At 61.4% G+C, this 22,567-nt stretch overlaps 5 protein-coding genes across 5 annotated transcripts; 3 read left to right on the forward strand and 2 right to left on the reverse strand.

Moving 5' to 3' along the window:
* Positions 1-365: 365 nt before the first annotated feature.
* Positions 366-4,931, reverse strand: VSIG10L2 (V-set and immunoglobulin domain containing 10 like 2). Its single transcript, XM_065738340.1, has 12 exons — positions 4,736-4,931; positions 4,302-4,649; positions 3,767-4,051; positions 3,004-3,279; positions 2,603-2,881; positions 2,163-2,423; positions 1,791-2,084; positions 1,409-1,711; positions 1,017-1,139; positions 919-943; positions 726-841; positions 366-571 (listed from the first exon to the last, which is right to left on the reverse strand). Exons 1-12 carry the CDS (start codon positions 4,788-4,790, stop codon positions 492-494), a joined length of 2,445 nt encoding a protein of 814 aa, XP_065594412.1. The 5' UTR covers positions 4,791-4,931; the 3' UTR covers positions 366-491.
* A 1,384-nt stretch (positions 4,932-6,315) lies between these two features.
* On the reverse strand, positions 6,316-10,689 carry HYLS1 (HYLS1 centriolar and ciliogenesis associated). Its single transcript, XM_065738586.1, has 2 exons — positions 10,607-10,689; positions 6,316-7,177 (listed from the first exon to the last, which is right to left on the reverse strand). The coding sequence occupies exon 2, from the start codon at positions 7,153-7,155 to the stop codon at positions 6,316-6,318; it is 840 nt and encodes a 279-aa protein (XP_065594658.1). The 5' UTR covers positions 7,156-7,177; positions 10,607-10,689.
* Positions 7,933-11,458, forward strand: PUS3 (pseudouridine synthase 3). Its single transcript, XM_065738305.1, has 4 exons — positions 7,933-8,581; positions 9,659-10,227; positions 10,510-10,700; positions 11,226-11,458. Exons 1-4 carry the CDS (start codon positions 8,192-8,194, stop codon positions 11,456-11,458), a joined length of 1,383 nt encoding a protein of 460 aa, XP_065594377.1. The 5' UTR covers positions 7,933-8,191.
* A 420-nt stretch (positions 11,459-11,878) lies between these two features.
* Positions 11,879-14,486, forward strand: RPUSD4 (RNA pseudouridine synthase D4). The gene is made up of 7 exons (XM_065738588.1): positions 11,879-12,007; positions 12,075-12,228; positions 12,396-12,597; positions 13,110-13,203; positions 13,279-13,429; positions 13,691-13,788; positions 13,936-14,486. Exons 1-7 carry the CDS (start codon positions 11,879-11,881, stop codon positions 14,131-14,133), a joined length of 1,026 nt encoding a protein of 341 aa, XP_065594660.1. The 3' UTR covers positions 14,134-14,486.
* A 67-nt stretch (positions 14,487-14,553) lies between these two features.
* On the forward strand, positions 14,554-17,918 carry PANX3 (pannexin 3). The gene is made up of 4 exons (XM_065738587.1): positions 14,554-15,816; positions 16,372-16,514; positions 16,680-16,894; positions 17,017-17,918. The coding sequence occupies exons 1-4, from the start codon at positions 15,642-15,644 to the stop codon at positions 17,702-17,704; spliced, it is 1,221 nt and encodes a 406-aa protein (XP_065594659.1). The 5' UTR covers positions 14,554-15,641; the 3' UTR covers positions 17,705-17,918.
* Positions 17,919-22,567: the final 4,649 nt, after the last annotated feature.

Raw genomic sequence — 22,567 nt, forward strand, 5'->3', positions numbered from 1 at the left:
GTGGATCATTAATGAGATGCAGGACGGGGCCGGGACCTCTGCAGAAACCCAGAGCTGAGGGCTGCCTCCCCCCTGCTCTCCACGCAGAGATCTCCCCCAACCATCACAGCCCAGCCCGTGTCCAGCAGCCACGGGTTGACCGTGGTCGGGTGCCGGGAGGAGGGATGCAGGGAGATTTTCTGTGGGTGGAGCCCTTCTCCCCGTAAAGGGTAAAGGCTGAGACTCTCATAGCTTCGCCCTCACCTCCCCAGGCCTGGGTTTGCAGCCCCTCTGCCCCCTCCCCACCCAGGCCGAGGCTTTATGGAAGCAGTTTTTCCTGTGTCTGCAGGGACCCTGGGCTCTCTTGCAGCCTTTATTGAGGCAGAGGAAGCAGTGGGGTACAGCACAGTGCAGGAGGATGGGGCTGTTCCAGGGGTGCTGCTGCCACATCCCAGCTCTCATCGCCCAGGAGCAGCAGCAGTGAGGAGGGGTGTCCCAGGGGTGTGCCAGGCTCAGGGCATGGCCGGGGCTGTGACGGTGACATCCACCGCTGCATCGTCTGCAGGGTCCCCCGGTGGGGCCGAGCGAGGCTCTTCTGGGATGGGATGGGATGGGATGGGATGGGATGGGATGGGATGGGATGGGATGGGATGGGATGGGATGGGATGGGATGGGATGGGATGGGATGGAGAGCTTCGGTGGCATCAGTCTGTACCACCGTGTTGGTGGCTCTCCCTGCCCAGTACCTTCCATGGCTGCTGTGCTGGGGTCACCCGGCTCCTCCTGTCCCTCTCCTGCTCCGTCCTCCGTGCTCACAGCTGCGTGGGCATCCTCGGCAAGCTGCGGGGCCTCGGGGCCAGCCCTGGAGGCACAGAGCTCTCAGGTGAGCATGGAGGCGCAGGGGGGGGCTGGGTGCGGGGCCGGGGTTGGGGCACTCACATGCGGAAGAGCAGCTCGTGCAGCCCTATGGACGGACAGACGGACACCAGATGGGGGCGTTGGGGTTCTGCCGCCCCGCTGAGCCCCCCGACACTCACGTGGCAGGAGGTCCCGGTGGCGAGCAACGTAGTACACGGCCAGCAGAGACACGGCGGTGGCCACCAGCATCCCCATCACTGCCGCCCCCATCACGGCCGGGAGCGCCTCGAAGGGCGGCTCAGCTGGAAGAGAGCGGTGCGTGTCAGCCCGAGGGACGGGGGAGGCGTGGATGTGAGGGGCGGCCAGGGCGGGGCGGAGGTACCGGGGGAGAAGGGAGCGAGGGGGGGCACCGGGCATCCCTGGTGCAAACGGAGAAGGCTGGGAGCCTGCGCTCGCTTGCTGTGAAGCCTACTGATGGCTGCCGGCACTGGGGTGCTTTCTATCCCCTACAATGCCTGGCACCTCCCAGGACGCCGGAGGAGCGCAGCATGCCGTCCCGTGCCCGCTTCACCTGGCGTCTGCACCTCGGAGGGGTGCCCGGCCGTGCGGTGGTTGACAGCCAGGATGCGGAAGGCATAGACCACGCGTGGGTCCAGCCCCCCCAGGCGCCGGTCGCGGGAGTGCGGCTCGATGTCTCCAGCGGCCGTTTCCCAGGGGCCGGGAGCTCGGCGCTGCGGTTTCTTGGCCGGCCGCCGCTGCACCACGAAGCCGGTCAGGTTGCCCACGCCCTGCGTCCGCCACTGCAGCCGCACCTCCGTGCGCGCCCGCGTGTAGCGCAGCTTGCTGATGGTGACGTTGGGAGGGGCCGGGTACCCTGCGGCGAGACGGCGCTCCGTGGGTCGACTCACCCCCCACGCACCACGGGGAGGAGCGGCACCGGCGCCGGGACTCACGCTCCACGCGCAGGCGGACGGGGCGGCTGGCGGTGCCCACGCTGTTGGCAGCGGAGCAGCGGTACGTGCCGCCGTCTCGCGGCCACTCGGCATCGCGCACGGTGAGGTTGGCCCACGCCCCGCCGCGCTCCAGCCGGTACTTGGCGGTGCCCGCCGGCACCTCGCGCTCCTGCGGGTCGAACCAGGCCAGCTCGGAGCCCAGCTCGGTGCCCCCGCGCTGCCGGCACGCCAGCCGCGCCTCGCCGCCCTCCAGCACCGCCACCTCGCTGCGCTCCACCTCCAGCTCGGGGACATCTGCGCAGTGAGAGCGGCCGCTGGTGACGTGCCAGGGGCCGACGGCCACCGATGGCACACGGGGACGTGCCCCCTTACCCAGCCGGAGGCGGCACTCGGTGCTGGCGGCTCGCAGTGGGTGCGCGGCCACGCAGATGAAGTCCTGGCCCCCTAGGCTGGCGTCGGCGCTCAGCACCAGGACAGTGGCTGAGGGCGTGGGGGCACCCAGCGCTCGGCCCCGGCCGTCCCACCAGCGCAGCGTGGCTGGCGGGGTGCCCCCCTCCCAGCGGCACTGCAGCATCACGTACTCGTCGTGCTTCGTGGCCGCGGCCGCGCAACTGGGGCTGCCTGGCGGGATCCCTGGGAGGGACAGACAGAGTGTGAGCTCCCCTGCGTGATTTTGTCCCCAGAAAGTGTTGGGGGAGCAAGGGGCTTCTCTTTAGGGTGCCCCCTTGCGGCCGCAGCACGTGGATTGAAAGGTAATGGGGTGAGGAAAGCAATTTGGGGACGTGGGAGTTTGGGGCCGCATCCGCACTCACACAGTGTGGTCCTGCACACAGCCCCCTCCCGCAGCGCAGGGTGCGTGGCCACGCAGGTGAAGGAGCTGCCGTTCCTCGTGGCCGCCCCCGGCACAATGCTGGTGGCCATGGAGAAGCTGGGCCCCGCCGCCCCCTCTTCATCCTCCTCCTCCTCCTCCCCAGGGCCCACCCAGCGTAGCCGGGCTGGAGGGAAGCCCCCCATCCAGCGGCACCGCAGGGCCACGTCCCGCAGGTCGGCGGTGCCCATTGCGGAGCAGCTGGGGCTCCCAGCTGGGGGATCTGTGCGGGGCACGGAGCTGTCACCACGGGATCCCTCCGTGCCATCACCCCAACCTTCTCCCACCCACGTCCTCACCGAGCACCGTGTTGTCACCACGCCGGGCCGGGGCCACAGTACTTACAGTATACGGTGAGGACGATGGTGGCCTGAGTGCGGGTTTGGAGGTGGGTGTTCTCGGCCAGGCAGGTGTAGGTGCCCGCCTGGCCCCGGGCAATGGCCGACATGACAAAGGTCTGGCCCACGTGCACCTGGGAGCCGTTGTGCAGCCAGATGTAGCGGCTGGGGGGGTTGGAGGGGGCCAGGCAGCTCAGCACCACGTCCTCCCGCTCGCCTGCAGAGAAGCTGCCTTGCTCTGGGGAGAAGGGCTCCACGCTGATGGCCGGCTCGTCGGGGCCGTCTGCGGGGACACAGAGCCCTTCAGCCGTGGGACATCGCTGCCGAGGGGACACGGCTCTAATCAGGGCGCTCTCCCACTGGGGGGAACCTGACCCACGAAGCCTCCTTAGGAAGTGCTGCAGGACTGTGGACGCACTGCAGTGCACAGTGCCCATGGATGGACCACGAAAATGGTGGCCCTGGTGGCACAGTGCCAGCCACAGAGGTACCACGATGGCGGTGAATGATGGCCACGGATACAGCTTGGTGGCACGGTACCTGGCGGCCGTGGACACACCCTGGTGGGACGGCAGCCACAGAGGCACCACGGCATTGATGGGTGATGGCTGCACCCGTTCAATGTGGCACTCGGTGGCCATGGAGGCACCGGGACGGCCATATCTGCAGCGCGGTGGTTTCCTCAGCCTCGGGGCTGCCCCCAGCCTGCTGACCAACCCCCCCGACCTTAGGGCCCCCTGGGAAGCAGGGCCATGCCCCAGGGCACTCACAGACGATGTCGAGGTAGACGGGCTCGCTGGTGCGGTTGTTGACCTCGTTGCGGGCCGTGCAGGCGTACCAGCCAGCGTGGCTGCGGTTGGCGGGTGCCAGGAGCAGCTCTGCCCCAGAGCCCCCCAGCCCTATGGGGGCTGCCAGGAGCCCTCCGTGGGGCTCCCGGTGCTGCCAGGAGAAGCTGAGCGGAGCCGTCCCCTCCCGCACAGTGCACGTCAGGGCCACCTCTGTCCCCTCCGCTGCCGCCGCCGCCGTCAGCCGCACGAAGGGCTTGGAGACGGGCACTGAGGGTACCGGGCCATGAGCGTCCCCAGAGCCACCAGCCCCCTGCCCCTCATCCTTCCCGCAGCCCCCGCATCCCTCCAGGACGCCGGCTCGGCCGGGGGATGGAGGCGGGAGGTGTCCGCGGAGCTGCTGCGCGGCAGCGGGGTTGGATAGTGGGGTGCTCTATTGGCGCGCAGAGGCGCGCTGGATATTGGGGCGCTCCGTCGCCCCGTGGGGCTCTCCGTGGGGCAGCAGCTCGCTATGGCTTACCCAGCACACGCAGCATCACGGCGGCGTATCCCACGCGGAGCCGCCCCCACTCCGGGAAGAGCCCCTGGCAGAGGAAGCGTCCGGCGGCGGCCGAGCGCAGCTCCCGCAGCTCCAAAGTGCCGTTGCGGAGCGCGACCCGACCCAGCGCGCCCGCCCCGGGGGCCACGGCCGCCTCCGGCCCCGACCCCACCGCCACGGCCCGCGGCGGCCCCGCGCTCCCCGTGGCCGTGAAGCTCCAGAAGACCACGGCCGGCGCCGTCGATCCGCAGCTCAGCTCCACCGCCCGGCCGCGTATCCCCGTCACCGTCCGCTCCTCGTAGGCTGCGGGGCCGGCGTCCAGCGGCTGACCTGCGGAGAGGGGCTGGGCCGGGTCGGCCGCGCGGCAGCGGCACGGCACCGCCCGAGCACGGCGCGAGGGGACCCGCGGCACTCACCCACGGCCACGAGCGGCAGCAGACACAGCAGCCACGGGCCGCCCCGGCGCTCCATGCCCCGCGCCGCGCCGCGCTCCCCAGCCCGACCTCCTCTCGGGTTTCCCCGCACCGGCCCTGATTAGCCGTTAATTATTAAGGGAACGACAGCGGAAACCCAACGCCGCTGCAATCTGTGGCCGTCCCCGCGCCGCGCACGAGGACGGGTGCGCTCATGGCACGCGCGGTGCCGCTGCCGCCCGTCCCCACTGCCGGGGGTCCGCGTGGGGCCGCGCCCCACGGGGCGGTTTCCTCCCATAGGAGCAGAGCCGAGCGCGGCCGAGCGGCGATAACGGAGGATGCGAGCGCGCGGCACTGAGCGGGGTTTGATATTTCATCTCCCGCTCTGTGCAGCCCATGAAACATTGATGGGGCGGCACAGTAACGCAGCCCCTCCCGCGGTTTCCCCCCCGCCCCCCCTCAGCTCCCACGCGTGCTCATCCATCGCGGCGGAGCCGGCGCCCGCGGGGCCGCGCTCGGGGTTATTTCTTTTCACTCATAAAGGTACGAACGCACTTCGCGACGCGAAGAGGGCTCATTGAGAAGCACGGGGTCAATGGCACAGATACCCACAAACGTTAAAAAGCGCGTGAACAAACACCGAACCCCGCGCGGCGTGGGAACGGGGCGGGGCCGTGGGCGGGGCTAAGGGCTCTCCCGCGCTCGCCTCCGTGCACGCGAAGGCCGGCAGCGCCCCCTGGCGGCGGGGCGGGGTCTGGCGGTCCTCCCGCGGGCCCCGCCCCGTCCGGGCTATGGGTGATGCGGCGCAGAAGCGGCTCCGCGTCTGTGCGGGGCTCAGTGAGATCCTGCCCGGATAGGGAGAAAGGACACGGAGCGATTTTTGAGCCCTCGGTTGGGCCAAAACGGGACCGGAATCGCCGAGCTGTGAAACCGGGGCTCATGAATATCCAACGCTTCGTGAATATTCATGAAGGGGGCGGAGCTATGTATGGCGGGAAGGGCACTTCCGGGGCAGTGGCAGCCGCACCGGAAGTGGCGGCAGCGCAGGTATGGGCGGGGGGAGGCGGTCGGGGCCCACGGGTGGGGGTCCCGGTCCGAGCCCGGGGCTGAAACGGCCGCGCGCGGTGCGTGGGTCGGCGCCGCGTGGCTGTGACTGCGCTCCGTGAGCGTCCTTTAGGAATGGAGCGGAAAAGCGGCGCGCGGAGTGCGGCGGTTCCGGAGGAGCCCGCGCCGCGTGGGCCGCAGTTCCACCCGCGCCGCTTTGCGGGGCCTTCCCACGCGCTTTATTTCCAAGTTGCCTTAAATCAAACAGCTCATGCAGCCACCTCCCCCTCCCCCCCCCCCCCCGCCCCGCGGTGCAGCAGCATTCAGACGTAAAAATCACAGCTCTCGCTTCGTGGTGCGGCTGTTCCCCGTCTGCTTCCTCGGCTTTCTAACAGTGACGCTTTGTGCGGTGTAGTAGTGAGGTAAGGATGTCCGAAATCCGATAACCTGAGGAGCTGGGTGAACTTTTCCACTACAAACACAAAGATCTTCAGAGTTGCTGAGGACGTGGGGTGGGACAGCAGAGCGTCCCGAGGAGCTCAGAGCGGAGTGTTCTTCCTGGGGATGAGGCCGTTGGCCAGGTCCCAGCGCACCCCCCAGCGCAGGGCAGCCCTCTTCTTGTCCGTGGGCACGGTGTAGGTGTTGGGGACGTAGGTGTGCTGTGGTTTGCTGGGGTGGCTGCTCGGTGTGAGCATCTGCCCCCGAATGCAGCGGCGCAGATCCCTGTGCTGGTGCTCTCCCGGCACAGGGAAGCGCTCCCACTCTCTCTTGTACTGCAGATATTTGGCCACACGATCACTTCTGCTGCGGTTCTGACCCAGCGCCTCCAACCTCGGAGCAATGAAGGACTTGGGCTGCCCCGCTGTGGCTGTGCAGTGAGAGGTGGGAGGGCTCTGGCTCTGGATGACCCTGAGAAGAAAGGGAGGGTCGCACGCAGTGCTCTGGCTCTGACAGGAAGGCTCTGGGGAGAACTCCTGGAGAAAACTGCTGCTCATCTCGATCTCCCCCTCGGAGAGGCTGTCTTCTGGAGCAGTGCTCAGCTGAAGCATTTTCTGTGTCAGGTTCCACATGGCAGCAGTCTCTAGCAGGCTGCTGACCGACTCGTCAGAGACCTCGACTCCTCCATCAGGTCTCCGCCTCAGCACCTTCCTCTTCATCACCTTCCTCTTCATCACCTGCCTCCTCGAGCCCCTGGGGCACCACGGTGTGGCACCGGGCTCTGCGCAGGGGATCCCGGTGTGTGGGGGTGGGGCTGGCTGCAGCCCTGTGAGCGCAGCGTGGGGACTGCAGCAGAGAGGTGCTCCTTCTGCTCCGCAGCTCTCACTGCCTCCTTCCAGCTCCTCGTCACTCAGAGCAGCACCTGTGTGCCTGTTCTCCATGGTCTGCTGGGCTGGATAGACCCTGCAAAAAGAAACTTGGTCACTATCTTGCAATGCATTTGAGTTGGCTGAAGGGGGCTCTGTGAAAGCTGACTCTGGCCCTTCGCCACCCTGAAACTTCTGAGGTTTGTGGGTGCTGATTCAGGCTCCAGCTACCCAGAGAGCAGCAGACATACAGCACAGTACACTGCGTATAAAGGTTCATTGAAATGATGGACGAGTGCAGGGCAGATGCAGCTCACTCTGTGACTGTAAGCCTTGGGTACATATATTAATGATTTTCCCTTTGTGTAAACCAGTACATTCTTTCAAAAACACAGTACCTAGTTGTGATTAAATGTAGAGACATCAAAGACAGGGTGTTTTTATTTCCATAGATGAGGAAAAATTGTTTGTTTAGAGATTGGCTATCACAGCCTAAAGGCAAGTCTGCAGTCTGACTTGTGTGACTGAGGTAAGCCAGAAGGATTGGCTGCAAAAGGGATGTGGACACTGTTCCCATTGAAGCCTGCAGGTTTGGGGCTATCTTTATGCCATTAAATGGGTTTAGAAATGCAAGTTTTCATCGTGTGGCAGCGATGCCATTACGAAACGTTAGAGCAGATGGTGCTGCGGGATGACTGGTAGCTGTTAGCAGGCTGTCTGAAGTGTTGATGCTAGCTGAACACACGGCGAGAATGGGAACTGCTCCATGACAGCTTTGCACAGGAAATGTGGGAATGTGCTGCTGCCGTGCTGGGCTGCCGGAGCAGAGCTGCTCTCCACAGCGGTGGCTGGAGGAAGATGTGTGATTCAAAGCACCAAAGAGATTGCAGCCTTGAGTCAAAGTAATGTGGTCCCAGCCGAGCCCCCTTGGCTGTTCCCGTGTGCTTCTGGGGGACACTGGGCAACTAAAAAGAAGCCAAAGAATTCTTGTGCAGGTAACAATTCATTTATAGAGAAGGCAGAGGCAGAAAAAGGTAGAAACAGATTTCCTCCTTTCTTTGCAGGCCCTGAAGAGCTACCAGCCACCAACTGAGACTCCAGCAGGCTCACTATGGCCAATGGGAGCTTGGCCACAGATCAAGAACAGCTCCTGAGGAGGGTGCAGCACCTGGAGGAGGAGGTGAAGCGGCTGCAGGAGAAGCTGTCAGAGGGCAAGGAGGGCACTGCAGTGCAGGACACTCCCTCAGCCTCCAGGAAACCCAAGAAGCAGCAGCAGCAGCGGCCATTTGATTTCAGTGCCCACGGCCGCAGGCACGTGGCTCTGAGGATCGCCTACCTCGGCTGGGGGTACCAAGGCTTTGCCAGCCAGGAGAACACCAGCAACACGATCGAAGAGAAGCTGTTTGAAGCCCTGAAGAAGACACGGCTGGTAGATGATAGACAGACCTCCAACTATCACCGCTGCGGGCGGACAGACAAAGGAGTCAGCGCCTTTGGACAGGTCAGGATGGATTTGTGGGGTCCAGTGGGGGTGGTACAACTCAGGATGGAGATCTCGTGGGGTTACTGGTCAGTGGTGATGAGCCAAGTGCTCACTATGTGGCAGAGCAGGTTGGATTTGTTTTTAAAAGCTTTTTCAGACACTAATTGTTTACTAGAACTGTTTGGAGAGGATGCAGTGCATTTCAGGTTGCCATTTCCGGAGTCAGGAAAGCTACCAGTCCAGCTCAGAGCTTCCAGAAAGGGCAGACACCCCTTCCTCTGCCTGCGTACACGTTGCTCTTCTTGTGCCAACTGCAGTGCTTGGCAGACCCCTCTCAGTAGCCCAGCAAAATAACTGGAATGCTTCCCACAGAGTGAAAAAGCTGAATCCCTGAGCAGAAGGGTCTGGGGAGAGCTGCAGCCAGCAGAACAGAGCGTGGGAGTGGGAGCTGGAGGAAGAGGAGCAGCTGGCCCACACAGTGGCAGGGAACCATCAGGGAAGCTCAGCTTCCTCTCGGATCCTTACGATGGCTTTGATTTCCTCCTCTTCCCCTCCTGCTTCTGCTCGGGGAGCAGGCCTGCCCCAGCTTCTGCCTTGCTGGGATGATTTTAGCCTGCATCACTCACTTGCTCTAGCTCACAAGGCAAACCACATGAAGTAAGGGCGTGGGCCACCTTTACTTGTAGCGTTAGATGTGCTCGTGGACTTGCAGTGCTAATTCATTTGATTCCACACCACGATTCCCAGCCTGTTGGGCTGTTACTGGGTTCAAGTTATGAACTCCAGTTTAAAAGAAAATTTAAAAAAGCACATGTGTATTCTGCAGCCTGAAGCCATTTAGAGACCATGCTATGTAGGCAGTTTGCAACTTTTTCTGTTTTATTAAAGGAATCTATAGCATCTGCTAGGAAGCTCAGCAGAGGCACTTGCAGTTTTACCCACAGGAAGGAGTGGTAAGAGACCAATTTAAGACACCTTCCTCTGTAGGAGATCCTGAATTCATTTCAAAATGCAAGGCAGAGCTGTAGGAAGACTTGGCTTTACACACCGAGTACGCCCATCCACCACCTAATCCTAGTCTTCACAATTTTCCAGGTGATTTCCCTAGATCTCCGCTCTAACCTCTCAGAGGAGAAGAAACTAAATGGTTGCAAAGGTGGCTCAGAGGGAAAAAGCAGTAAATATGAGGAAGAGCTCCGCTACACCCACATTCTGAACAGGGTGCTCCCACCTGACATCCGTGTGCTGGCCTGGGCCCCGGTGGAGCCAGACTTCAGTGCCCGGTTCAGCTGCCTCAGGAGGACCTACCGCTACTTCTTCCCCTGCGCAGACCTGGACGTGGCCCTCATGCACACGGCCGCCCAGCGCTACGTGGGGACACACGACTTCCGGAACCTCTGCAAGATGGATGTGGCCAACGGTGTCATCAACTTCCAGAGAACGATCCTCAGCGCCCAGGTGACGTGGGTGGACGGGGGGGCTGCAGGTGACCCGCGGGGCCCTTTCCGGCTGTGCCAGTTCGAGGTGACAGGACAGGCATTCCTCTACCACCAAGTGCGCTGCATGATGGCCATCCTCTTCCTGATCGGACAGAGGATGGAGAGCCCAGAGATCATTGATGAGCTGCTGGACGTGGAGAAGAACCCTCGAAAACCACAGTACAGGTACGGGCAGCAACCTCCCAGGCTGTACTGCAGGGAAGAAAACTGCTGGCCTCCCAGTGAGATAGCCTTAAGGATCTGATTTTCTTGTTGCTGTGCTCCTGGACAAGTTATTGATGGCCTTAAGCCTTGGTACTTGATAAAAATGAATTCAGGAAAGCATTTCTGTGAAAGGCAGCACTGCTGTGCTGTAACATTTGATGTTGTGACTCTTCTCTACCTCAGCCTTCCTCTAGCCTGCCTCCAACACCATCAGTTTGTAACGCCTTCTCTCCTTTTTCCCAGTATGGCTGTGGAGTTCCCCCTGGTCCTGTATGACTGTGAGTTTGAGAACATCCAGTGGCATTACGACCGGGAAGTGCATGAGTTCAACGTTACCCACCTGCAGCAGCTCTGGGCCAGCCACGCCGTCAAGACTCAGGTGCTGCACAGTATGTTGCAAGGCCTGGATGCTGCTCCGATGGCTGCAGGGAAAGGTGAGAGGTGGCAGAGTGATTCCCAAGAAGGAGGTAATCAAAAACCATTAAGGTTGGAAAAGATCTCTAAGATCATCAGGTCCAACCATCCGCACATCCCCACCATGCCCACTAACCGTGTCCCTCAGTGCCACATCTGAACGCATTCAGGGGCAGCGTAGGGTAAGTCACCAATGAATAACACCAAATGGCATAGTTAGTCAGCAGTAGATGGTATATTATAAGGATTATCCAGATGGTAAAGAGATAATCATTCCCAATTTGGTGTCATCTGTGAACATACTGAGGTTGTACTCAATTCCTTCATCCAGATCATCTATAAAGATATTAAACAACACTGGCCCCAGCTCTGAGCACTGGGGAACACCACTCTGGAGCAGTTTGCAGCTGGATGCAGCTCCATTCGGCACCACGCTCCGGGCCCGGCCCTGCAGCCGCTTCCTCACCCAGCAGTGTACCTGCCCAGGCCACGGGCTGCATTTTCTCCGGGGGAACGCCGCGGATCGTTATTTGTTTGTGTTACAGACCCAGGGAGCGTCAGCTCTGTCCTCTGGGGAGACCTGAAGCCTCCGGTGCACAAGCAGGCCAGCAGCTTTGTGGAAGGCGTCCGTGCCCGGGCCTACAAGCCGCTGCTGGAGCGGCCGCGGTGCGAGGGCCTGGAGTCCCGCATGCAGCGCTGCGTGCGCCGGGGCCGCGGGCAGGCCGAGCGCGCCGCCAAGCGCCTCTGCACCGGGGGGGGCGCGGGCGGGGCCCCGTGAGGGACACACGGCGCACTTCGCGGCTGCCTCTGGTTCGTTTCTAAATACATTTGGCTGTGCCGTTTTTCTACGTTTTTGTCGGCTTTAAATGTCCCCCCGCCCCCCACCCCGGTACCCACCGCCGCCGCTCTCCGCGTCGCAGCCGTTTCCGGCGCCCAACCGCCGCTCTCCTTCAAACCGCCGGGAGGGGCGGGGTGCGGGCAGAACGCCGCCGTTTCCTATAGGCGGCCGCCGTTTCCTATAGGCGGCCGCCGCTGTCGCTCATCTCCCTCTGCCTTCCCCATTGGGCGCCCGGACCGAAGGGCCGCGTCGCTCTCTCCTAATGGTGGGCGGCGCCGTCGCTCGTTTCCCTCCGCCCTTCCCATTGGGTGCTGCGACGAGGCACCGCCCCCGAGTGGGCGGAAGGGGAAGGCCAGCGAAATGGCGGCGCTGAGTGGGCGCCTGTGGCGGTGTCCGGGAGCGGCCGCGCGGCGGACGGCGGCGGTGCGGGCGGAGGATCTCGCGGAGCGGCTGCGGGCGGAGCGGAGCGAGGAGAAGGAGAAACGGGAGGTGAGCGCGGCCGGGAGCCGGCTCCCCGTGTGGCTTCGGCCGCCTCCATCCCTTCTCGTGCCCTCAGGGGGCCGCGGGGCCGGCGCGGAGGCGCTCCCGGGAGCTGGCCGCGCTGCAGCGGGCGCACCCCAACGTCGTGGCCAAGGCGCTCCGGCAGCGAGCCGTGTACCAGGACGACGAGGTGGTGGTGATCAACAAACCCTACGGGCTGCCCGTGCACGGTGAGGGGCCGCCGGTTCCCCGCTGCGTCGTACCGGGGACGGTGGGCCCGCCGCGCTGGGGGGGCTGCGGCCGATGGGGCGAGCTTCAGCAAGAGCAAGTGCCGGGTCACAGCAACCCCTTGTATTTGAGCTAGATAGGGACGTGAATGTCCGTGTGGGTTTTGCAGGTGGCCCTGGGGTCAAGAACTGTATTGCCGATGTGCTGCCGGTTTTGGCCAAGATGCTGGTGAACATGAAAGCTGAACCACTGCACCTGTGTCATCGGCTGGACAAGGAGACAACAGGGGTGATGGTGTTGGCACGGAGCAGGGAGGCAGCAGACAGGATCCGGCTCCTCTTCAAAACTCGCCAGGTGGAGAAGATATACTGGTAGGAAAGGTTTGGGAAGAAAAATCGTAGAAGGACTTAGGTTGGAAGAGGTCTTAAATGATCATTTAGTTCCACCTCCTGTGCCTTGAGCAGGGTTACCAGCCATTAGATCAGACTGCCCGAAGCCCCAAAAGCATCACTGAGAAGCTGCAAAGGGAGAGTGTGTGGGGACAAAGAGCTCTGTGGAAGTGGTGAGATCATAGAATCTTAGAGTGGTTTAGGTTGGAAAGGAAATTGCAGATCATGGGCAGGGCTGCAGTCCACCAGATCAGGTTGCCCAGGGCTCCTTTCAGCCTGACCTTGAACCAACCACGCCACTCAGCTTGATGTTATCAGTGAATTTGATGAGAGTACACTCGATCCTGCTGCCTGTGTGATTGTGAATGCTTGAGTCCCCTGTTACAGGGATAGGTCCTGGGGAGGAGAGTTGAGGCATAAGGGAGAGTTTCCATCCTGCTGGTTGTGCTAAGGGCTGTAGTGGCACCGTACAGACCTCTGCTTTTCCTTTGCAGGGCAATTAGTGTGGGCCACCCAGACCCTGCTGAGGGCGTCGTGGAAATCCCCATGGTGGAGAGGGAGGTGCAGAGCCACCAACCTCATTACAAGGTGAGCAAGCATCCTCTTAGCTGCAGCTTGGGGCTTTTTACCCCTTCCCATGGGCTCATTGTTGTTGTGGTTCAGATGACACTGGCCCCAAACTACCGCATATCTCCTGAGGATGGAAAGGTGCAGAAAATCCGCAAGAACCGCAGTGCTGAAAGCGCTGTGACGCAGTATCGCGTTCTGGCCTGCTCGTCTGCCTGCTCTCTGCTGGAGCTCCAGCCCATCACAGGTGAGGCTTGGCCAGGTGTTCCTGTGCTGTGCCAGCCATCCAGCTATTTGATCACATTGGCTGTGCCTTCTGTACAGCCAGGAACAGTTCTGGAGGGAGGAACAAGCTGTATAATGTGGCCAAGGCTCTGGGAACAAAGTTCTGGTTCGCTGCCAGGGCTCTCAGAGCAAGGTTACCCAGAATGAGGGTGGGTAGCAATCGTAGACCTGATGCCTAATGTGGCAGATGCATTGTTTCTCCTTTTCTCCCTCTTCATTTCAGGAGTGAAGCACCAGCTCCGTGTTCACCTGGCTTATGGATTGGGGTGCCCCATTCTGGGGGATCATAAATACTCACACTGGAGCAAGCTGGCACCACAGGTAAGGCAGACCCCGTGCCATGGAGCAGGGCAGAGAAGGGCCCAGCTGCTTGGTGGCACGTGCTGGGATTCTGAAACCAGGCTGCTGAAATGGGGTTATGGAAGGGGACGTTAGGGCTGTCCTCACACCGCTGTGTCCTCAATGCAGAAGCTTCCTGAAATCACTCTGAAGAGGTTGAAGCTGCAGCAGAGCAAGGCTCGCCACCTTCCCCTGCACCTCCATGCCTACCGCCTCTCCCTGCCACTGGGCACCAATGGGAGCAAGCAGGTAGACCTGGTATGTGAGCCACCCAGCTTCTTCCACAGGACGCTGAGGAAGCTGGAGCTGGACATTGATAAGGAGTAGGACAAGGCTTGTCAACAGGATAGGACTGGTCCTTTGAGTCTCCACACCTCTAGCATGTGATAGTGCTGGATCCAGCTGTGCTGCAGTGGTGTCACCCTCACAGCAAGTGGTGTGATGAGGTTTGTGGTCCGCTGCGTGGGAGACACTTTGCATTCTGGATAATGGAGTTGCTGACCTAAACTCTGTGCCCTTCTTGTCCATAGTCCATGCTTGATCTGGAGCAGAAAGCATGGTGGGTGCACTCAAGCACCTCTTACTTTTACTGATGAGGCTGGGTGGAAACTGGGCATTGACCAGTCTGTGCTCTGAACTTGTTACTATGCAATAAAGAACCCAGCTTCTGTGAAGGTGAAGGCTGTGTGGCTCTCTGTGGTCAGGGCAGGAGGATCTCAGTGCCTGGGCAGGTTTGAGCACCTGTGAGTGTAACCACAGCCAGTTCAGGGCCTCCTTGGCTCAGCCCCTCCCATGCTATCTTACATCCTGGCACTCAGATTTGGAGACTCCCTTTGTCTGGAAAAAAAAACCATCAGTAGAAGTGAAATTTGGCAGCAGCTGTGAGTTCTGGCAGTGCTGAGAGGCTGCATAGAGCCACAGCATGGCAGGGACTCCCCTCAGCTTGGCTGAGCAGCGCAGGGCTCCCCTGGCTTTGGCTGTTGGCTTCTTGGGCAGCAATCGTACTGCCAGAGCGGGAAGCTTTTCTGTCCTCTGTTCTGTAACACCAACCCCTTCTGATTTCCAAATTCCTTATTTCTAGATCCCAATACTTACATCCTTCTCCCACTGGAGCTCACTGCTTTGTCCCCACTTGCATGGGAACCCTGGAGCCAAATTAGGGAGTGCAGCAAGGGGAGATTGCCAAGCTGGTACGCAGGGAACTACCACTGATGCGCACCTCAACAGTGCAATCACTGATGTTTTCTCAGCTCCTGGTGCTGCTTGGCCCATCCACAGGGCTTGGAAACTGAGCAGCAGGACCTTCTCCAGCAGCCCTGGCACATGCAGGAGTGCTGGAACGGGCTCTTTGTATCCTATGAGGCCACTCTGTACCTTGGTAGGGCTTTTGGTTAGGGTGATGCCCCGTGCTCGCTTGTTGCAGAAAGCAAAAATAGTTTGGGAGCCCCACGCCCCACGAACATGTTGCTGGAAATACATCTGTTTATGACAGAGGGGAGTAAAACCACGGGGACCTGGTCCATGCTGGGACCAGTGGTGGCTGGGCAGGAATGCTGCCTTGGCCATGGTGCTGTGACTGCGAGGTTCTTCTTTCTATTTTGGGGCATGCTATTTGCATTCTTGCCAGTGGAAGGCTTCCCCTGTAATTATCAGTTGATTTAACGTGCTGTAGAAGCTGTCATTCACAGCTGCCTGGTTGCTAGCACTTGGCATGCAGTGCTTCCAGCCGTACAAAGCCTCTCGCCGCGCTGGCTGCACCTCAGACAGCACCAGGACCCCCAGGCAGCAGCACTGAACTCCGTTTCCCTGTGGCCTGGCCCTCCCTGGAGAGAAAAATGTCCCTGTCACACACGGCTGCTGAGTACATGCTGTCGGATGCCCTCCTCCCAGAGCCCGCCCGTGCCCGGGGTTTGCGGCTGGAGCTGCCGAGCGACCGCGTGCTGAAGTTCGTTGCAGTGGGGCTGCCCCTCTTCCTCGTCTCGTTGGCCTTCGCCCGGGAGTTCTCTGCTGGTGAGTTGTGGGACAGGGGTTTTGTTGTTTGATGTAATTGCTTTTATTGATTTTATATATGTATATTTTAATTGCTTGCTGGTGGCCCTCGAGGCGTAGCCGTGCTTTTCTCACCTGCTGCCCCTCCTGTTCTGCTCACAGCACTCTATTGTGCTCCTGTCACAAAAGCAGGGTTGTCTTGGGGGGAGGTCTCGGTGGGGTGTTGAGGTCTCCCCTGAGACTCATTTGGGGTTTTACTGTCACAGAGTTTGGTGCTTGCCTGGATAATGGAGCAGGCTGGGGACAGCAGCACAGGGTTCTGTTGACAATGCCATTTTGTGCATCTCAGCATTGAGCTACAGCTGGATTTGTCCAGTGTTTTTCTGTGCCCCTGCAAGGTTTGGTTTTGTGCTGGTTTGTGTCTGGCTCGAATTCCCCTGCTGTGAACCTGTGGCTGTGCTTAAAGGGAAGCGTTCAAGGAACGGTAAAGCCTCTGACAGCCAGAAAACACTGCAATGAGGGCAGATAACTACAGAGAGCCCTGTCCCACCTGCTCAGCTCCTTTCCTCCTTGTAGGCTCACAGATCAGCTGTTTCTCACCCTCCAACTTCACGGGGAAGCAATCTGCCTATGCTGACACAGCTTGCTGGGACTCGCTCCTCCACCATGGCTTCGATGCTGAGGGACGTGCTGTCACCAAGTCCCTTTGGGCTCTCAAGGTACAGTGGTGGGCTGGCATGGGGCCACCAGCTCGGTGACTGCGTGCTACCGGGTCTTGCTGTTGTGTTGGTGGGGACAGATCCTGAAGGGCAAAGCTGAGCACCTCAGCCCCCTGAAAATCCCTCTCTCCTGGGGAACTCTAACCTAGAGATGGTCTCCCCCAGGTCTTCCCGTACTCGCTGCTGGTGGTGGCAGTGCTCATGTACCTGCCCTACCTGCTGTGGCGTTACGCAGCCTCTCCTGCCCTCCACTCTGACCTCCTCTTCATCATCGATGAGCTGGACAAGTCCTACAACCGCTCGGTGCGCCTGGTGCAGCACATGAGGAAGGTCCAGCAGGAGAGCGATGATCCCGAGCAGTTCTGGGAGGAGTATGAGAGGTGGGACAGCGTGGTGGGGGCATCCAGTCATAGCCCCTCCACACCGCCTTTGGGTCACCTCCTCACTCACTGTGGTTTTGGTGAAGCACTGGGGTGGCTCCAACTCCCTCCTGTCTCTCCAGGGCTCGCCAGGAGAGGTACTTTGAGTTCCCGTTGCTGGAGCGCTACCTTGCCTGCAAGCAGCGCTCCCACTCCCTGGTCATCATCTACCTCCTGAGGAACCTCCTCCTGCTCTTGTTCTTGGCTGCCACTTGCCTCTACCTGGTCTTCCTCCACCTCAACATCTTCTTCCAGGATGAGTTCAGCTGCTCCATCAAAACAGGGCTGCTCCAGGCAGAGCCTCATGTTCCCCCGCTCATCCCCTGCAAGCTGGTCTTCTTCTCTGTCTTCCAGCTCATCAGCCTCACCATTGGTGGTGTGTACGTCCTCCTTATGCCTGTTGTAATCTACAGTGCCCTGCAGCTTTGTCAGTGGGACAAGGGGCTGCTCTCTGTCTACGAGATGTTGCCTGCCTTTGACCTTCTCAGTCGCAAGATGCTCACGTGTCCCATCAACGACCTCAATGTCATCCTGCTCTTCCTGAGGGCCAACATCTCTGAGCTGACGTCCTTCAGCCGCCTCAGTGCCGTCAGTGCGCTGCGGGAGGCCGCTGCTGGGAAGCAGGACATCGATACCGTCGTTGACTTCATGACATTACTGGCTGGGCTGGAGGCCACCAAGCCCAAACACCAGCCTTGCGTGCCCCTGGGCAATGGTGAGGCCATAGGTAGGTTCCTCGGTGGGGTGGAATCTGTCTGCCGTGGCTCTTAACCTCTTGCCAGGACCTTGAAGTTTTGGGGCAAGGACTGGGGTGCTGCAGAGGGTCGCTGAGCGGGTCTGGTGGTCCCGTCTCCCCTTTTCATGTCCAGGGACTGGTTCTGGCAGCCAGGGCCATGATGCTACTGCGAGCCCATGCGTGGGCAGGAGTTGCTATAGGAACAGTTTTGCTGAGAAGACTGCAGAGCTGGAGGCTTAAACCCAAATTGGGGGGCTGGGGGGGTTGTCCTCATTTTTGGAGAAGACAACAGCCCAGCCTACTGATGGGTGGGGGCAAACTAAACTTTGGGGTGCTGGCATGGTGCTCTGCTGTTCCTGTGACAGTGGGGTGGTGGGCAGGCTCCCAAGACACCAACGCTTCCTCTCTCACTCACTTGGGTTTTTGGGGAGCGGGGGGCACCTTCTTTGCTGTCTTGTCAAGCTGCTCACTGTGGTTTCTGGGCTCTGTGAGACAGCTCATCCCTGGCAGGGTGGGAGCCAGGATGTCTGCGCTCCTTTCCTGGCCCTGAACATGCAGCCTGCGGTCTGTGGTTTTAAAATGAATAAATATGGAAAGAAAGATTGAGCTGTATTTAGCATCCTTGTTGGCATGGCAACCGCAGGGCTAGCACAACCAGCTCTGGGCTAGCTGGCAGAGAAAGCCCGGGATGCTGGGCTGAGGTGGTTCAGAGGCCCAAGTAATGATGTCTTCTTCTCCCAACCCCGTTCAGAAATGAAACCTGGAGTGGAAGCAGAGGATGAAGCTGCCCATGACTCCTGAGCCTGGCCACAGCTCCTCTGGGATCCAGCTCCCTCCTCTTCCACTGCCGCAGTGCTGGTTGTGCTCATTAAACTCTGCTTTTGTTACGGGCGTGGTGCTGTCTGTCCTGGGGCAGGCTGAGCTCGCCTCTCTGTGCTGGGGGTTCCCGCGTGTGCTGGGATTGACTCCATCCTTTCCTGAAAAAAAAGGGGAAGACGTTGCCCGTTTCAGTCCAGGACCTGCACCGTCTCAGTGAGAGCGGTGCTGGGCAGCGCTGCTTTCCCTGCAGCTCGTCCCGGTGTGAGGGCAGCAGTGGGCGATGGGGGACCGGGATGGGGGGGGGGAGCCCGGGATCCCCCGGGAGGAACAGCACCAGCGAGGGGGGAAGGGGGGAAAGAGATTCTCGAAGGCAAATATGGGTCGGAGCAGGAGCGGGGGGAGGAGGAGTCGTGCGGGAGCGGCTCGGGGTGCGACCCCCCCCGCGACCGCGGTTAATTTTAGAGGCGCGCGACCCGCGGGACCAGGGGGCGGGGCCAGCACTCAGGGGGCGGGGCCAGCCAGGCGTCGCTCCGCTCTCGCCGTTGCTAGGAAACGCAGCTCCGAGCGGGGCGGGCTGGTAGGAGCGGAGCTGGGGCTGAAGAACGGAGTGAGGTCGGGAACGCGGCTGAGGGCGGGGGTCGCACACGACCCCTTCTCATCGCCCCCACCCCGCGGGCCGTTGTGCTGAGGGCCGCGGGCAGCGCCCTCTGGCGGTCACCCCGGAGCTCTTCCCGGCGCTCGCTCCCCGGGTTCGAATCCCGCTCTCCCCGCTCGCTCGCGCGTGGCCGCCATGTCGTCTCTCCGCCCACGAAGCGCGCCGCGGTTGCCCGACGGCTTCGAGGAGCTGCTGCAGGGGATGGCCCGCGAGGTGCTGAGGGCGCAGCCCCACGACGTGCTGGGCTTCGTCACCCGCTACTTCCAGGCGCTGTTGGCTGAGAGGGAGCGTGAGTGGGCTCCCCCCCCCGCCCCGCACCCCCGCGCCCATCCCCGGGGCGCGGACCCGCCCTGCCCTCACCGCCTCCATCCTTCCCAGGTTGCTCCGCTGCCCGAAGGACCGAGGACGCGGAGAGCCGGGGAGCGGAGGAGGCCGCGGGGGGAGAGGGGGAGCGCGGGGTGATCCGCTCGGGGCCGCCCCAGAGCTGCGCCCCGCGGTGCCCCCCCCGCTCACTGTGACCCCGCTCCGGTGCGTGCCGCTGTCCGGGCGGTCCCGGCGCTCCCGCACGTGGTGGAGCCGCGGTAACCGGGACAGCCCCGCCGGGACAGCCCCGAGCGGCCGCCCCATCCCCGCCTGGAAACGTCCTGACCCGGAACGCCGATCTGCGGCTGAGAAACCTACATTCTCCTTCCAGGCGGTCTCGCAGGACAGGAAACGATCTCCCACGCTACCGCCGAAGCACTCGCTTAATGAGAACTTAATAAAATGCCTCCAATAATTCCCTCCCCAGGTCCCTGCTGTTATTAGCGGCTCTCACCTGAGCTCTCTCCCCTAACAGCTCCGTGAGAGGAGCCGTGCCCTTCCAGAGCGACCGAGAGGGGGGGGAAAGCTCCGTGAAGGCACACGCCTCGAGATGGTGTTTAATGCTCTATATTTAGGCCCCTGCATCCCTGGAGGCTGTCAGAATTTAATATCGTCCCTGCGAGAAGGAGGGATGTGACATTGCTCCTCTTCCACTGCCCCCCGCCCGGAGCAGGCACGCGGTGCTGAGCTGCCTCTGTGCCTCTGCAGAAATGGGGGCTCCGTGTGAGTCCTCCTGGATGTGTTTGGGAAGCGGCGGTGAAATCCAGGCCGAAATCGAAGCCCTGCAAGGTGGACAGCGGGGTGAAAAACGGGGCCCGCTCCGTTTGGAGGGATCCGCAGTCCCCCCCGGCTCGGCTCCGAGGAAGCCGCGCCGCCTGGCAGCGCTGGCATCGGGAGCTGCCATATGCAGGCTGAGAAAAACAGGAAGGAGGGATGGGGACAGCTGGCGGGGACCCCGTGCAGGGCTGGTGCCAACCGCTGCGCCCCGACCCTGCGCTGCCTCCCGGCTGCCAGCCCTGCCCCCCAGCACGTCCCACCGCCCATCTCCATCCCACGGATCTGCGTTACTCTGCGTCCCGGGCCGATGCTTCGGGGCTGCTGAGTGCCTGGAAAGCGGTGCTCAGGGCGGGTGGTTTTTGGGGGGCCCTCCCTGTGAGGAACAGCGCGGGGAGGGGAGCGCAGAGGCTGGCACGGGCTCAACATGCTGCTAATGATTAGAAATGTTCTGGCATTTTGCGTCCCTCCTCCGCAGCCTGCGGGATTCGTGGCCGCCGGTGACTGCCAGGACTGGGGAGCTGAGGATGGAGCTGCTTTCAGGGTCCAGAGCCAAAACACCCCCCAGCTCCCTTACACGGGGGGGTCTTACAGGTCTGGCAGGGAGCGGGTTTGTGCTCCCAGCATTTTGCACGGCAGTTGAGGTTTCCCGTTGGCACAGATTTTCCTGGAGCTGTCCCCTTGCTGCACCCCTCACCCCGGCTCTGCGTAGCTCCCCAGAAATGCCTCCTCCTGCCTCGCCAGGAGGCAGCGATCAATCCGGAGGCTCTAAAAAGAGAAGGGGATTGGTTTCCCATCTGAAAACACCGTCGGAGCGGTGCAGCCTTGGTCTGGAAGCGGGAGCAGGCTTTCGGGAGCAGATCGGTGCTGAGAGCGCAGCTATTTTTTCCCCGCGCTGGTGGGAAGAGGTGGCATTTGCAGGGACTTGAAAGCGGCTCTGCTGGGGACAGCAGGCACCAGCAGCTCGCGGGGATTCGAGGGATGTGGATAACCCCCCCAGCCCCTCTCAGGGCGGGATGGAGACGTGGAGATGGGGGCAAGGATGGATAGACAGGGAGAGAACAGGGGGAGAGATGGGAATGGGAGCAGGGATGGCAACGAGGGATGGATGTGGAGATAAGGGGAAGGGACAGCAAGGGGTACAGGGATGGGGAGGAGGACAGGGATAGGTAGGGGGGCAGGGACAAGTGTGATGAGAGAGGATGGGGACATGAATAAGCAGAGTTGGGAATGGGAACAGAGATGGTGATAGGGACAGGGATGGGGACAGAGAGAAGCAATGATGTGTCAAGGATGATGATGGAGACAGATAGGGATGGTGTTGAGGTTGGGATGGGAACAAGGGTGAGAATGATGAAGGGGATGGGCACAGGAATGGTGAAAAGGACGGGGATGGGAACGGGGATTGTGATGGGGGTGGGAGTGGTGATGGGAACAGTGATGGAGGTGCAGCAGGGTCGGTAACAACAGTGGGAACTGTGTCAGTGACAGGAACAGGGACAGTGATGACAACGGGACAGAGGTGCTGACCACTGTGATGGTGATGGGGGCACCGATGACGGCAGCTGACAGCAGTGGGAAGGGCACTGCAGCGAGAGCCCCGGGTGGGCGGCGGGGCCAGCCCTGCAGGCAGCCTGATGGGGCGCCCACCCCACCGGGCCCTGGGGGGGCACAGTGTGTTTTGGGGGCTGGCCAGAGCCAGCATCACTGTGTGGAGCCCACAGGCGAGTTGTGTGGTTGCTTAGCAACCCCAAACCCGGATTAGAGGCGTGTGAGGTGGGCGATGCAGGGGGCTGCGGCTGCACCCCTGAGCCGCTTTGGGGGTCCCCATGGCCCCCAGTGACAGCGTGGCCCAGGGGGTTGGCACGACACCCCCAAGGATGGCTGGGTCTGTAAGTTCTGCTAGGGAACACCCCAAAGTTGGGAGCGGGATGCTGCTGTGAGCGTGACCACCCCTCCTCACCATCCTCATCAGTGCTCTCCTTTGGGGCCCAGCGCTAAGTAGGTCAGAGCTGGTGCAGGAAGGTCTCCCTCTGCCCCTGAGAAGTCACAGCTGGGGGTGAAGCCCCGAGGACTCAGCATCACCCCTGAAAAGCCACATCACCCCCAAAAGTCACATCATCACCCCCCAAAAATTCACCGTTGCCCCCAGAAAAGTCCCATCAGCCCCCCCTTGCTGCAGGTGTGTGTGACCCTGGTGCAGCCCGGCCTCAGCTCTACAGTGAAATCAGCTCTGCTGGGAACAAAACGCAGCCCCCTCTTCCCCCCCCCTCCTCCTCCGCTGTTC

This window comes from Cyrtonyx montezumae, unplaced genomic scaffold (assembly GCF_038088225.1).
Source record: "Cyrtonyx montezumae isolate F1298 unplaced genomic scaffold, pur_monq_1.0 scaffold_22, whole genome shotgun sequence".
Lineage (NCBI taxonomy): Eukaryota > Metazoa > Chordata > Aves > Galliformes > Odontophoridae > Cyrtonyx > Cyrtonyx montezumae.

What these genes read in the sequence shown, in the direction of transcription:
- VSIG10L2 (XM_065738340.1), bottom strand. Translation starts at nt 4,790, where the DNA reads ATGGAGCGCCGGGGCGGCCCGTGGCTGCTGTGTCTGCTGCCGCTCGTG. An exon ending in CGTCTACCTCGACATCGTCT is followed by an intron (nt 3,280 to 3,766) that starts GTGAGTGCCCTG and finishes GTGTCCCCGCAG; the next exon opens with ACGGCCCCGACGAGCCGGCC. An exon ending in CTCCGAGGTGCAGACGCCAG is followed by an intron (nt 1,140 to 1,408) that starts GTGAAGCGGGCA and finishes GCTCTCTTCCAG; the next exon opens with CTGAGCCGCCCTTCGAGGCG.
- HYLS1 (XM_065738586.1), bottom strand. Translation starts at nt 7,155, where the DNA reads ATGGAGAACAGGCACACAGGTGCTGCTCTGAGTGACGAGGAGCTGGAA.
- PUS3 (XM_065738305.1), top strand. Translation starts at nt 8,192, where the DNA reads ATGGCCAATGGGAGCTTGGCCACAGATCAAGAACAGCTCCTGAGGAGG. An exon ending in GAGTCAGCGCCTTTGGACAG is followed by an intron (nt 8,582 to 9,658) that starts GTCAGGATGGAT and finishes ACAATTTTCCAG; the next exon opens with GTGATTTCCCTAGATCTCCG. An exon ending in CCTCGAAAACCACAGTACAG is followed by an intron (nt 10,228 to 10,509) that starts GTACGGGCAGCA and finishes CCTTTTTCCCAG; the next exon opens with TATGGCTGTGGAGTTCCCCC.
- RPUSD4 (XM_065738588.1), top strand. Translation starts at nt 11,879, where the DNA reads ATGGCGGCGCTGAGTGGGCGCCTGTGGCGGTGTCCGGGAGCGGCCGCG. An exon ending in GGAGCTCCAGCCCATCACAG is followed by an intron (nt 13,430 to 13,690) that starts GTGAGGCTTGGC and finishes TCTTCATTTCAG; the next exon opens with GAGTGAAGCACCAGCTCCGT. An exon ending in GGAGCAAGCTGGCACCACAG is followed by an intron (nt 13,789 to 13,935) that starts GTAAGGCAGACC and finishes TCCTCAATGCAG; the next exon opens with AAGCTTCCTGAAATCACTCT.
- PANX3 (XM_065738587.1), top strand. Translation starts at nt 15,642, where the DNA reads ATGTCCCTGTCACACACGGCTGCTGAGTACATGCTGTCGGATGCCCTC. An exon ending in CGCCCGGGAGTTCTCTGCTG is followed by an intron (nt 15,817 to 16,371) that starts GTGAGTTGTGGG and finishes TCCTCCTTGTAG; the next exon opens with GCTCACAGATCAGCTGTTTC. An exon ending in TTCTGGGAGGAGTATGAGAG is followed by an intron (nt 16,895 to 17,016) that starts GTGGGACAGCGT and finishes CTGTCTCTCCAG; the next exon opens with GGCTCGCCAGGAGAGGTACT.